The sequence below is a fragment of the Zosterops lateralis genome (assembly GCF_965231275.1).
Source record: "Zosterops lateralis genome assembly, chromosome: W".
Lineage (NCBI taxonomy): Eukaryota > Metazoa > Chordata > Aves > Passeriformes > Zosteropidae > Zosterops > Zosterops lateralis.
Window position 1 is genome coordinate 18,828,759 of NC_139801.1, and position 15,138 is coordinate 18,843,896.

The following is a 15,138-nucleotide window of genomic DNA, read 5'->3' on the forward strand; positions in this document are numbered from 1 at the left end:
ATTCTGCATTATGCACACATTAATACAATACATTTAATCACCTAAGAGAAGGGATCATTTTTCTATTGATACTTAGACATTTAGAGTCATCAGTTTTATGTAAAATCCTTGATATTTAGGTGTGAAGTTTTAATCCACAATTCCAAAAAAACCTCAGCTGAAATGTCAGAACTAAATTGAATACAAGTGTCAAGTACGAATGTGTCTAGAAAAATGTGTGCACAAAGAATGACATGCTAATTTCACTCTATTCTTTTTCTCATGTCAGTGGCCTACATTTGTTAATATAATTGTGGATACTCTTTCTTAAGGAATCCAAAGCAGTAAACACTAAAGCAGCAGAAAGCTAATACTGTTTTTTCTTCCTTTTCAAGCCGTTACTCCAAAGTAGCACCATCAGGGCTTTGCATGCTCAGGATATAAGCTCAGAGCTCACTAGGGCAGGTTACCAGCTTTGCACTGGGCCCTGAGGAATTTCATTGTTAAGGATGAGGAGAAGGGTTTGTCACTCAGACTCCAGTTGGGTTGGAATTCAGAAAAGAAAAGGTGTTTAATTTTGTTACAATTAGGGTGCATTGCAAATGCATCTTCCAATTATCTTTCATTTTGGACCTGCAGTTACCTCTGACCCTTGTAAGTCTATGTTCACATTTATTCCCTCCCACTTATTTTAGGGACAATCCAAGTTCTTTACTAAAAAGTAGCATTTTTTTCCTATAATCTACTCACATTGGACATACCTCTATGAGGTTCATAGAAAAAAAATTATGTTAAAAAATCACATTGTGATATCTATGGAATTCCTATTTTTATTGTCCTTCCTCATGTTTGGCTACAGGAAACTGAGATGAAGCACAAATAGCACTATTGAGCTTTCCAGTCTTCTCTAAACAAAATTATTAGTTTTAGTTCATACTCTACTGCTTCACTTAGCTGCCACCAGTTTTCCTCAGTCTCCCCCTCGTCAGGTGTGTCACCCATCATTTTCTCCCGGGATCCCATGGAGAGCAGGTGCTATGTTCCTTCCAGCTGGCAATAAGGGATTTCCAGAATACTGTTGACTGGGGCTTTCCTCTCTCCTCCTGTGTCAAGGAAGACTCTTTTCCATTTCACTATGCAAGGATGATAAAAACAAAAAAAACCAAATTGAACCTTTGCTTGACATTTTGCCATACAAACACAGCAAATTTTTGTATAGGATTAACACACAATACAACAATATTTCTATGGTTGCTAGTGTAAGAAAACAGTGTTTTGCACACCAGTCAAAATGGAAGAAAAATAATGAAACCTTATTTTTAAAGTAATATTCTGAAATACTTATTTCAGCTATAGGGAGGCTTAGTAGTTTGTACACATTCAGATTACATACTGCTGGACTCCATTCAAATAAACCATCTGGATACTTTATAACTGACAAGATATTACTGGATGATTGTTAGGCTTTAGTAACTTTGCCTTGTCTTTAACAAAATTACGGAGAAATAATAATATTCATGGATAGAGTTGATTTGTATATGCTTAGTTGAACTGGACAGCTCCCTGGCATTAATTCTCAAACTTTGAGCATTTTCTAAGTTTCAGAGCAGTTCTTCTCTCCATGGACAGTCACCTCTCAAGGGCACTGCTTTTACTACAGCCTTTATGATTTTATATTGCTTCATGCCACTCCAACTCGCTGGGTGTTGATGTGCAAGGCTTCCTCTGGCCTTGTGAAAATTCAGTCTTATTTAGAAATATGTTTAGCTTCTGGAAGGCATTAAAGTCAAAAAGGAAAAAGAATTTTCATGGTGGATTTTGATTGTCACATTAATCTCAAAGGGGAAAAAAAAGGTTTTAAAAGGGCAGTGTTTGAATCTGATGCATTAAATATCTTAATAGCAATCATGTTCAGAAAATTAATGCCCAAAAGTTTCTATCTGGAGTCAGTTATTTTGCTATTTCTGTAATTTCCAGTATATTTATATCTCAGATGAGTTCAGGGCTTGATTGTACTGAATACTTTGCTAAAGTAAGTAGCCCCTGCCCCACATAGCTTCCAGTCTAAGGTCTGAGCCTAAAAAGATGCATGAACTAGTTCAGAAAATATGAGAATTCTTATTGAAAGGTATTAATTTAAACTAAGTTATGTGCAAATTCTGCCTTAGTTTCAGGCAGTGAGGTTAGAGACCTAAAACTAGTGTCCAAGCTTCTTAGAACACAAAATCAATGGGGAGAAAGGGAGGTTCCCCCAGAGTGTAACTTAAGATCAGTTATGTTTAAAAATATAGCAATTTAGTTAGCATACAGTCATCTTCTCTCATCTAAAATGGAATTACTCATAATGCAAAAAACATTAAACTTTGCAGACAAGGTGCCTAAATAAGCAAGCCTAACAAAAGGAAAGAGAAGATGGCACACACAGGCAATGGAACCATGGAAATAGCTGAAATGCTCTATGCTGGTGTCCGGTGTCACCCTGAAGCCTTACCAGAACTTTTCAGGCTTAGGGCATTGTGGCAGTATGATTTACAAGATCTATCACCAGGGAAAGACCACAGGGAATTGGGGATGGGGGGTGTAGGGATAAACCATTACAAAACTAATAACAAAACATACAGAACTTTAGAAAACCCAAAATGCACACCTCAACATTACTCTGTTGGTATTGCTTGCTTGGCACCAACTTGAAAAGTTTTATTTATTCTTTTCTGCTTGCTTTGTTTATTGAATGGCTTAGGCGAAAGCTAAAAACAAAAACAAAACAAAACCAAAAAAAAAAAAAAAAAAAAGGAGAGGAGTGAAAAAGTTAAATTACTAGGAAAGAAGGAAAGATTAAGAATGATAACCAGTGACAAGAAACAGGAAAAAAGGATGTTGAAACACAGGAAAAACGGGAAGAGGGTGGGAAAAGAGTTGTGCTGTAACACTGGGAGAGGGTGAGAAGCAAATAACCAATGCAGCCAGCATGCCTTGGATCTGTTGGATGTCTGATCATCCTTTGGCTCCTCTTGATCAGGGAGAAGGGACGCAGGAGGCTTGGCAGTTCTTGTGTCATCTGCCCTGGATGGGGTGGAGAAGGTGCAGGATGTGCCGGCTCCCAGGGCTGCTGAGATGTTCGCAGACCGAGGTACCACATGGTGCTTGGGGAGGCAGTGTGAGGAGAGGGCCGAACCCGTTGAAGCTAAATCACAACTGATGCCGCACCGAAGCTGCGAATTTCAAGCAACTGCGTGCCAGACCTCCCGAGAACGGGCTTTGCCTGGTGTGAGCCACCACAAACTTGCACATCTCTCACACCTCCCTCCGTCCTGCTTGTGCCCCTCTCTGGAGGGTCTCGGCTTGCTTTAGGCCTGACTCAGTGGCCGTGGACCCGCAGCCCTGTGCTGGGCCGGTGCCAATGCGCTTGATGCGTTCCCGGTCCGTGTTTGTCTCATGTACCAAACGGAGCCTCGCACCACCACCCCTTCTTCCCATTCCCCTCAGCTCTGGAGGGGTACAGGTGTTTTAACACTTCCAAACGTGCCGGGGCGCAGCGACCGCTCCAGCTCCCTGGGGAAGGGATGGGAGCGGCCCCAGCGCTGCCTCCCCTCCGCTCCCTTCCCTCTGAGCGCAGGGGAGCTCCAGCGGGACTCCCTCCCGTTGCGGGGACTGAGACCCCATCACCGCCTAGGGAGCCCTGCGGCATCCCGTCACAGCTCGGGGAACGGGTCGTTTTCCCAGCCCATGGAGCGAGAGCTCCCCGCGGCCCCAGGGCCCCCCCAAGACTATACCCCGAGTTGCGGGCGCAAGGGCGCGATGCCTTCACTCCCTCACGTGCCCCGTCCCGCCCCGGCCGGGCCCGCAGCCACTGGCGGCGGTGGCGCTGGCGGCGGGCGGGGCGCATTGGCTGGAGGGCGCCGTCACTCTCCCCCGGCGGCGCTGGGGAGGGGTCTGAGCGCTGCGTGCGGGCGGTGGGAGCGTGGTGATCCGGCGGTACCGCACGGAGCGCAGCGCGGGGCTGAGGCAGCCGCGGAGAGCTGCGCTGGTCATGGCGGTGTCCGCGCCGCCCGTTATCGCCGCAACTTCCAGCGGCGGCGGCGGCGGCGGCGGCGGCGCGGGGGGCTCGGCGGGTTTATTCCGGACGGACCCGCTGTACTCCAGCCCCGCGGAGTCCCCGCGCCTCACCAACAGCCTCGTCAACACTTTCCTCTCAGCCGGCGGTGGCGGGGCCGGCGCGGGCGGCGGCGGCAACGAGTGTAAGATGGTCGACCTGCACGGGGTGAAGGTGGCCTCGTTCCTCGTGGAGGGGCAGGAGCTGATCTGCCTGCCGCAGGTCTTTGATCTCTTCCTCAAGCACCTGGTGGGAGGGCTGCACACGGTCTACACCAAGCTGAAGCGGCTGGATATATCGCCCGTGGTGTGCACGGTGGAGCAGGTCCGCATCCTGCGCGGGCTGGGCGCCATCCAGCCCGGCGTGAACCGCTGCAAGCTCATCACCAGGAAGGACTTCGAAACTTTGTACAACGACTGCACCAATGCGAGGTGAGCGCAGGCTCCGTTCTCGGCCCCGACCGGCCCGCGGGGAGTGCAGCCGGGGGCGCGGGTCCCGGGGGAGGGGAGCGTGGGGGGCACCAAGCGGCTGAGCGGGTCTGGGGTGCAGCGGTGCCGGCATGGAAAACTTTCCCTGCTTCCATCAGCCCCCTTCATGGCCGGGACTGCAGGGCAGCGGAGCGGCTCCGCGCGCCGGGCTCCAAGCTTTTCTCCAAACAGGGAAAGACGATAGTTCCCGAAAACACTCCTTAAAAAACCCCCCCAACCCAAATGCCCAAAAGTTTTCTCCGTTGTTTTTGTCCCGCTGGAACCCGCGGATGTGCTCCGACGCTCCCGCGGGCGGTGCCAGCCGGGTGCCCGGGCAGCACTCGCAGCTCTGGAGCGGCCGCAGCCCCTGCCCTGCCCGGCTTCGGTCACCGAGGCCCCGGATCCCTGCTGGCTCCTGGATACTCGGGGTTATAATCCTGGTTTGTGATCTCATGGCTGCTGCCTTTAGAAATGATAATGATCTAAATAAACACAAAACCCTTTCGGGGCTCAGCGGGAGCACTGGTGCCGTGGGGCAGGGTGTAAGGCAGGGACTTTGGAGATGCCATTCCCTGCTTCAGCAGTTGGCGAGGGACGTCTCCAGAAATATTTCCGTGTCAGCGTGCTGCTGCTTTCTGTGGCAGCAAACTTTCTTTACAGCCGCTTCAGCGAGCTCTGAGTGCGGTATCCGACCTGCAGCGTGCCAGTGTTCAGTAACTGTTGGCTTTGTGTCACTATTTCAACCTGCTTAGCTCTGAGCGGGGGTTTTATTTTTAATAACTTTATTTCGTGCCAGTGCGGGGCCTGATCCTGCACTCGCTGCTGAAGCAGGAGCAGACCAGGCGTCATTCTTGAATGCAGTATTTGCCTTGTTTCAAATAACTTTATATTACAGGTGGCAGTTTACAGATGCACTTAATTCCTATATCTTAGTATCATATTAACTAGATTCCTAGATCTTTTAATATGAACTATGTGCTTGTTTCCTTGCTCTCGTTCTGTCTTTGTAACCCCTTCTCCCGCTGCCTGTTCCAATGTCAGGCACCCCGATGACATCACACCCACTGCTTTATTAAAGTGATGGGTTTGGAAGCAATGTCTGAGACTTACATTAATTTTATTCAAATACATTAGATTACTAAGGGGCGCATTTAACACGTAAATGCTTCTGTGAAGTGTTTCTGAGACTCGACTAGCATGAAAGATGATGGTTAAAGAAATACATCTCGTTGATTTCTGTGACCGTGCCAAGGTTTTCCATTAGGGAAATACAGGATCTGATTTGATGATGCAGCCTGCAGATGCAGTCTAATGATTTCTGCTCTCTTACAACCAGCAATTTAAAATCTCGAAATGCTGAAGTGTTAAATGTTTAAAACTTTTATTTCCCAACTTTTTTGTTTTTTCCTCTTCTCTTTGACAAAGACTTATGGGCGTGATAGGACGAGGGAATGCGTAATGTAGGGAACAGCGGGAAGTGCGCCTAGGGAAGCTGTAGGTGAGGAGCCAAGTGGTGCTCCAAGAGAGGCTGAAAGGAGCAGTGAGTGGAACGGAGCCCTGGGGGAAAGGCTGGGGATAAGGCAGGGCAGTGTCAGGGGGTTCCTGCAAGGCAGAGCTCTCAGCTCAGACTCACACGTGTTGAATGTGCTTAAACTCTCCCCACCCTGCTATGGAAATCTTGTGTTTTTACCCGTTCAAGAATAGCAAATCGCTTTACATCTCACTTCTTTATGCCTCACAAAGATGCTACCGGTTGGAAGAACCTGCTCACATCAAGGTGTTTTGCATTCACGGTTTCAGGTGTAAGGCATGAGGAGTGTTATCACCACACCTGAAACTTTGCTCAAGGATTGTAACTTAATGTTAATTGTATTCTGTCATGCTAATTAAATGCTTAATGCCTCGTTTTATTTATAGATTATTATTTCCCTTGAACAGTCCATACTTACTGGAGAGAATGTTGGGTAAAAATAGTTAAATACATGAGTGATCTTAATTATTTTTGTTTGCTGTGAAGTGACCTGAGAAGCACTGCAGTGCACGTTATCAAACAAATTAAATGCAGTAGAACTGTTAAAAGACATGCTCATAGTTTTTAGTTCTGTACCTGCAAAGTAAAGGCTTGAAAACATGTGATCTTTTAGAAATACTTCTCTCAACTCGGAATACTGTGCATTGCTTTTCTAGTTAATATTTTTAAATTGTTGGCTATTTATATATTTATTTGAATACTGTAGAAATGCTGCAGTTAACTCCAGAGCTGCCAGAAAAAGCAGTAAGAAATGCTGAGTATCATTATTTTCACTAGTAATTGACTTGTTAAAGTTGACATCTCTTATGTTAGTGTGCACTTTTAGTTATTTTTTTAATTGGAATGCAAACCATCAATTATATATAAATGAAAAAAAAAAAGATAAATTCTATTTCTCCTGCTTACTCTATTGCAATTTTTCTAGTTGAGTTTGTCTACAGAGCTTGAAAGAGCTGCAGAGAAAAACACCCGAGGCGAAAATTTTTTGGTGTTTGTGTTCTGTAGCAGGAGTTACTCTGTCCAGCAGCTCTGACCTGTGTATTTTCATAGTACAATCACATGCACTGTTTAAATTTTCATTCACATGTTTACAGAATGTTCCTAAAATGTTGTTAGCCAGCACCATGCACTCTAATTTTCAGGCAAGGTCTGTGAAATGAAACTAACTGCTCATTTCATTGCAGGTCTCACCTTCAAGTGAGTAGAACATACTGACAAAATCTACCTCCTGATGGGCAATACCTTAGAAGATTATTTAAATTATGGAGGATTGCTTAAATTTAGTAGTAAAGTCTAACATTTCCTTAATTAAAAAAATCCCCAAACTATAATGAGCACTTATTTTTTAAAGGAATTTTAAAACTGTGGTAAGAGCATGTTTATGATAGTACATATGTCAGTCCTGAAAAATAGGGTTATATGAGTATGATCACAACCTCTTCCACACAGTTCTTGTATTTGATGGATGCTACTGGCCACTGAAAAAGCAGTGTTGGTCTGGATTATTCAGTGAATGGTCAGAATACTTCCCAGAAAGGAGCATTTCAGTATGTGGCACATTTTTAGTGATTTAAAATAACCAGTTAAGCTATTATTTTGCATTACTTTGGCTATTCACAAACAATAAAAGGCTTTAGAAATGAATTTAAGCAGTAAATGCAGATATTTAATTTTATGAGATAATGAGAGTCTAGTCATGTTGACTATTAAAAGCTACCCTATAGTCAGCAGTACTCTGTCTTTTATTAGGAGACTGATGTCAAGATTATAATTAAATCAATCCAGCCATGTAGCACTGCACACAGCTTCCTGTATATTGATAGGAAATGTGGACATCTGATTGTCCATAAACTTCTTTCTCTGAGTGGATATTTAGCCTGCATTCAGACTTGGCCAAATTTATGAATTTTGGAGGTGTTAGCATTTTTAAATAAAGATCAGTTTTTCAATTTCCTTCTCTTCCTTGGAGAGGGGCTTCACTTCAAACACTCTGGAGAGAGATCACTGGCAAAGTGGATTCTGCTTGAGATGGAGAAAGGAATTCTCTCACTTTCTGAGAGGTGTAGTTATGCTCTTGGAAAAGTCCCTCTTTCTTTTTGGATATCTTGAAAGTCTGTGCCTGCTCAAAACTCCTAGAATACTTGAATATTTTCATCAGATGCATATCTAATCTGTAGAACCCTTGATTAAAATTCCCTTCTTTCTTCATAGCACTAGAGCTCCCCATTTGAAGGATAACATGCTTTTCCTCCAAAATGGAGTATTTGTATGATTCCTGCATGTGTATATGCATAATACATATGTAATTTTCTACTGAGACTTCTGCAACTGAAAAATACTGTGTTTTTGTAGTAAAGACAAAAAAGCTAAACAATTAGGTATTAATGATATTCTTGTTCCATATTCAAAAGGTCTTTGCAAGCATTTATTTTCCTTTTTTTCTTTTCACCATTTCAACCTGCAGAACTCTTCACTGTCACTTCAAATCACACAGTTCTACAAAGATAAAACAACATTTAAACTCATTTGCTTTGGGAGGAAAATTGAGCATTCGCACCCAATAAGCCTGGTTGTGGAACTGCATGCAAATTGTGTTTTGATTTGTCTCTTTTGCACTTTTTTCCATTTGAATTGATCTTGCGCTAATTTCACCAAGCGGCTCTGTGAGGCTGCAGATGTTGCCCTGTGTTTAATAAATCAATGAGACATCTGAATGAATCACTTCAGATGGATTCTCTGCTTGGTTTGATGTCTAGATGTTATTCTTAGCTTGTTATCATGACAGATGCATTAATGTTCCCATACTCTGCCAGCAATGTCTAAGAGATTGAAACTTTTAAAGTGGCAGTATCCTCTTTCCCCCCTTCTGTTGGAATCACTTAATTGCCTTTAGGAATAGGTCAAAATATAAATTTAATCTTGGCATTATTGTGGGGGAAGTTGCTAAACTTCTGATAGTATTATAGCACAGAGAAATGCAGATTCTTATAGAATGATTAATTATTCCCAAATAGTGGAGATCAATATTAAAATCTAAACATAGGATAGCTCCTTAATAGAGTAACCACTTTCTCAACATTAATATTTCATTGTAATAGGAATGATACGAATAAGTAATATAAGACTAGAACATGTTAAAAGTATTGCTATGAATAGAATATCATTGTGTCCAAATTGATTACAGGCTGAAATAAAGCTTTTTTCTTTTTTTTTTACCTCATTAAGAATTTTCTTTTAAGTATGTCTGGATTCAACATCTGTTAGATTTAAAATACTTGTTTATTGTGTTTCTGCTACTACTCCCCATGTAGGGCCAATTATGTTGGAGAAGTTGTTGATCACCTTTAATTTCGGGTGAGTTTAGTCTGGTATCCATTATCCTGGATAGAACCTGTGGAACACAAACCATAAAAGGCTGGGACATGTCTTTGTGGAAAGGTTTTAAATTCTGAAAAAAAGATAGCACAAAGTGAAAAGTACTCTGCCATGAATAAAGATCTATTTCCCATGTAGGCTATGCACAGCTTTTATTCCTTAGTGTTTACTAAACCACTTGTGGTCATCTTTGTTTTTCTTTAGAGGATAAAATAGTGTTTTGTGCAATCATTTTGTTAAACCTGATTTCTCTCTGTGACACTTTTATTTTCATTTTAAAAATTATCAGGAATGTTCCTTTTCCTAATCTTTCCTTGACACAGAAGAACTTTGACTTTTTGTCTTTAAGGCTTCTGAGAATAAATTGGAGAAACTGGCTGTAACGGATCTAGATTTATGTTGGCGTTCTTGGTATTCTTGCTCCAGTAGTTCCAATTTGATAAAGCAAACAATATATGTAATAAAAATTCACAGTTTATTCAAATGAGTTTAAGCTTTAGCATTGTTATATTTGCCTTTCTCTCACCAATATATCAATGTGTGGCAATAGCATTATACTCAGAAAGCCTCCAGAAGGGGCCAGCTCTGTAGATGGGGAATTATTCTCACGCTGGGGCTGTGGCTGCACATGCAGCCTCTGTTTGTGCACTGGTTTGAAAGACAGGGAAAATCAACTTTGGTAGGACTGAGGAGCACAGCAAAACCCACTTAATTAAAGAATAGTGTTTTATTGTATGGCAGTGGCCTTAGAGTGAGAAACTAATTAATCTTTACCTACCTTAGCAATTTTGTAGTAAATATTTCAAATGAACCTCATTAGATGTTTTAAAGAATTGTCTTGTTTATTTCACTGCTTTCAGGCTAGAATTAGTGTTTTGTAAAGGCTGTTTGTCAGCATTAGTATTAAAAAGGTGTTGAAATCTGGGCTGTAAAGTCTGTTTTGACTTCGCTGAGGTGAACCTCCCTTTCATGCCAGGGGCCGTTTGCCAGAACAAGGGCAAAGAACTTAAAAATGTTTCTAGGATCTGAGCCCTTCTCATCAAAGGTGGGAATTTACTGAACCCTGCTTTTGAAAGGATTACATTTTCCCGTGGTTTTGGGTCTGATCTTGAACTTGCTGAATGTAGTATCTTGAATCTCTTTTGTGCCTTTCCAGAGGTGGTAATTACAAATTTTCTGAAGTTACAAACAAAATTATCCAAATCCTTACTTGAAAATACACGGAAAGTTCCCATCTGGCTGCTTTTGTAAGTTCTTTGTGTGGTTATCAGTGTAATAAAACCTGAAGATGTATGGAAATGCATGATTTTAATGATGATTTACATACACAGAACTAATATCAAACCCAAACATAATGAGGCTATTTCAGAGTTCCTGCTGTCTGGGATATGTTCCTTTGGTGTAAGCGAAGGCAAGGTTTTTATATGTTCTGATTAAACCTGCATTCCCAAGCACAAGTATGTTAGTAATGATTCTAAGTGATTTAGATTTATCATGCTTGAGGTTAGAATTGTCCCTAGGGGCTGTAAGCTTTGTTCCCTCTTGGTAAAACAGGTTATCCAAAGTGACTCAGTAATAGTGTTTCCCCTCTCCCTCCGTTCTACAACCTGTAAGAAACACTGATACCTATTAACTAATGTTCCAATATCCAAATCCCATAAAGCAGAAATTTCTTTGCTTGCCTTTAATTTTTGGTAGCGCAGCCGTGTTGTTGCTTTGTGTGTATGTGTAAAGTTTATTGTCACTACCGGGCATGGGGAGATTATTTTCCCTTGGCAGTACATCTTGACCTGCTGAGCCCATTTTGCTCATTAAAATAGATTGTCAGAGCCTTTCGTGACTTGCTCACAAATGCCACTTCTCCAGAAAGTAAGAACCAAACCCAATTAATGTGCTCCCTTTATTACTGTGCAGTGGTTTAAAGTGTGATGTTTAGCAGTGTATATTGTTCCTATGATAAGGTATAAAATGTTCGTTTGCAATTGTGCCTGATGTTATCAAGTTTCTGGAAATTGATATCTGGTACTGGCATTTAACCTACATCCGCTCTGTCTGCTATCTATGGGATGGGTTAAAAAGAAAAAGTACTATTGATCTGTAGCTGGATTAAAGTTTGAAATCGGCAACAACATGAGCACAAAAGGCTTTTTAATGATTTCTCAGCTTGCCATTGATCTACCAGTTTTATTGCATTCATTATTTATTAAAAGAATTTGCAAGCGAAACATAACGTTAAGCTAGTTTGCACACAGGGACTGCACTTAGGAAATTGAATGGAAATTACATTAGAGATGAACATCTGTACTATTTTTCCACTTGTGTGTTTATGGGTTTGTATAAAAGGTGTATTGGATTAACAGTTAAAACCATTATAGCTTGCAGCAATATGTTAGAACCCCAAGCATTTAGTAGTTATTTAGGAAGGAGAGTCTTTTTTCTTACATTAAAAAGTATGGTAATGCCATGACAAACAGAGCTTTTATTAGATTATTCTTTATTAATGGGCTTTTTACAACTAATGTGTAAAACTTGAGGTATCTTGCTATATTATGCACGTGCACTGTTATCTATGCTACATAAAGCTCAGTTAATATTGTCATTAATTGAAGGTTTCCAGGGACAGTATTAGCTAAGGATTTGGCATATAGTCACTGAAGTATTGCAAAGATCCTTAATATATGTTCCTTCAGTTTTTTCCCAGCAAGTCAACTAGCTTACTCTCCTCCTTGAGCTGGGTGCCTTCTGTGAGGTATTATATCAGTGAATCAGGTGAAGTCTTAAATATTTTGAAATATTTTTCCATTTCAGTTAAGTGGTTCATTTGCCCTTAACACTGCCTGTAGTTGTGTGTGACATACAAAGTGTAGGGTAGGTCTAGAATTTTGAGGTCATCTCCTGTAATGATTTTAGAGTTTCTTTCTTGATTGTGCTCCTTCTATAAAACAGAGGAAAAATTACTTTGGGGGCTTTGGGTGAAAAGTATGTTTGTATAATCAAGATGTTACCTATTTATTTGGCCTAAAAGTAAGTCCAGTCTGTTTATGACTAAAATGTACTGAAATATGTCATGTGCATCACCAGTGCACTTGCAGTTATTCTATTCAAGACTCAACCTGATACAGTTTGTAAGACTTGAGGTTTTCCTGTGCTCAGACACAGAAATGAGCTTCATGCTAGGAGGTTGTGCTGCCTCCTTTGAATACCACCCCCCGCATCCTTTCTGTCTCTGGTAGGACGACAGTATTTTGGGCAGAGGTAGCTCTGATTTTTTTTTTTTTATTTTCAAAGAATCTCAGGGCTGTTTGTCAGCAGCATTTTGCTTTTACTGTTCTTAGTCTTCCTCGCTCTTGTTCCCAGCCATAGGCTCCTGTGATCAGAGTTTTCATGTTCTATCAGATAACACATTTCAGCTACCCTGTAAGCTAAAGCAGGAGTTATATTTAATATAGGAATTATGCAATTAAGATATACACATATTCATTGATAAAATGTTTACATACACACAAATTTATGTATGATGCGATTTAAACTAAACTTCTGCATTTTTCCAAAGCTCTCTCAACCCTGGAAATCAACCTTGATTTTTGGAGAGGGAGACTTTAGAATAATCCAGAAATTTAGTTTAAATGTGCGTTTGCTATGGGCATGAACTAAAATTGCTAAATAAATTACAGGGCTGTGTGGGCTATCTTGGAGTCCTTAGTTAAAGTCTTTAGGTTTTTTTATGCTTGTCATAGCCATGTGAGTGATTAACATTCTCAGCTTGTAATTCAATTCTGTCCAGTCTGTGGCAAGAGAACTTTTAGCCTGGGATGCCCTTGTGGTATTTTAAATCAGCAAAACACCAAGACTTTTTTCTTTCCTGTCTTCAAGCTTGAATGGACAGTGGAATTAAAACAGAACACTTTTTATTTTAAAAAGTTCATGAGAGTTACTTCACACTGTGTATACAGTTCCAAATCTAACATGTTTTGCAGAATCACAGAATTGTGGAGGTTAGCAGGGTCCTCTTGAGGTCATCTTTGTGCATTTTGAGATGATGGCTATCCTTGTCTCTAAACTGGAGTGATGTGGACTGGATGGATGGACCATGGATGAGGAATTGGCTGGATGGTCATGCTCAGAGCTGCAATCAGCTCCTGGATATCCAGGTGGTGCCCAGTGAGCAGTGGTATTCCAGGGTCGAGTTTGGCACTGGTGCTATTTAACACTGGTGTCAGTGACAGGGACAGTGGGATGGAGCCATTGGTGTCAGTGACAGGGTCAGGAGGATGGAGCCCTCAGCAGCAGCCCCAGGCTGGGTGGGGTGGTCACACCCTGGAGGGAAGGGATGGATCCAGAGGGGCCTGGACAGGCTGCAGAGGTGGGACTGGGCAAACCTCGTGGAGCTGGAGAAGGCCAAGTTCAAGGTGCTGGATCTGGGTCAGGGCAGTCCCCAGCACAGGCTGGGCAGGGAAGGGATTGAGAGCAGCCCTGAGGAGAAGGACTTGGGGATGTTGGTGCATGAGAAGCTCAACAGGACCCAGCCATGTGTGCTGGATCCCCAAACCCCCCCCATGTCCTGGGCTGCATCAAAGGACTGTGGCCAGCAGGTCAGGGAGATGGCACAGGGTGCCCAGAGAAGCTGTGGCTGCCCCTGGATCCCTGGAAGTGTTCAAGGCCAGGTTGAAGGGGGCTTGGAGCAACCTGGGATAGTGGAAGGTGTCCCTGCTCATGGCAGGGAGTAGGATGAGCTTTAAGGTCTCTTCCAACCCAAACCATTCTGGGATTGTGTGATCTAGGCCAGTTCCTCTATCTCAGTGGGGTCAGCTGAAGTTGATCGTCCTGAGCTGTCTCCAGTTAGATTTTGAATATTTGCAAGGATTGAGACAGCCTTTCTGGGCAACTTATTTGCAGAATAGAAATAACTGTCCTGTGGAATAAAGATTTTGTTGGGATGGCTGGATTCTGTGGGAGTTGGGAGTAGATGTCACTGGCAGCCACTGCTGGGGTCACTGCCCTGCTGAGGAGTCACTCAGGTCAGCACAGGCACTCTGCTGGTGTGTTTGTCCTTCCTGGGAATCAACCATGTCATCTTGTGCCATGTCTGTCTCACAAACAATTTCCAGAAATCCTGTGTGTGCTGAGGAGCTGACTTGTCCTATTCCCCACCACCCCTAGAGAAGAATATTTGTATATTTGTAATTAAAAAAATAAAGGTGTCTGTAAAGAAAGCTCCTGGCACAGAGGTTGTGCCAGTAGGGGGATTTAGTTACTTGTATGTTACAGTAACTTGAGTTGCTAATTAAGAAGATAAAGCAAGTTGAAAGAAAAAAATATTTTGAGCTTCATTTAGAACCTCTAGTCAGCATGTTTAAAATGTTATGCATTATGCTTTTTCTTACATATGTAGCAGTTGGTTTTGCCTAGTGCAAGTTTTGCATGCTAGCTAATAGACTGTTTTGATAACAGTTAATCAGAGAATGTCCTGTGTCTGTGAAATGTTATCCCTGTTGTTTTCTGTAAGGCTGATGAAGGCATCTCTCTTCAGGGCTGCAGGTGTCTGCAGCTGCCTCCTCTCCTCCTCATAGTTTTAAATGTTGTGTGCTGAAGGAGGGCAATTTTCTAAAGAGCTGCTGAGATAATACTGAAAAATAGAAGCAGGAAAAATGTCAAGTCTTTCCAGTGAGACTTAAAATACATGTCTAAACAAG

At 42.3% G+C, this 15,138-nt stretch overlaps 1 protein-coding gene across 2 annotated transcripts in view; it reads left to right on the forward strand.

The window, feature by feature from the left end:
* Nucleotides 1-4,009: 4,009 nt before the first annotated feature.
* LOC310922090 (dachshund homolog 2-like) overlaps nt 4,010-15,138 on the forward strand; it is a gene marked incomplete at its 5' end in the record, with an annotated part of 325,896 nt that continues 314,767 nt past the window's right edge. For both annotated transcript variants that reach the window (XM_083882411.1, XM_083882410.1), the window contains one exon: nt 4,010-4,503. In XM_083882411.1, coding sequence (XP_083738537.1) covers nt 4,010-4,503 — 494 coding nt within the window. The remainder of the gene's footprint in view (nt 4,504-15,138) is intronic.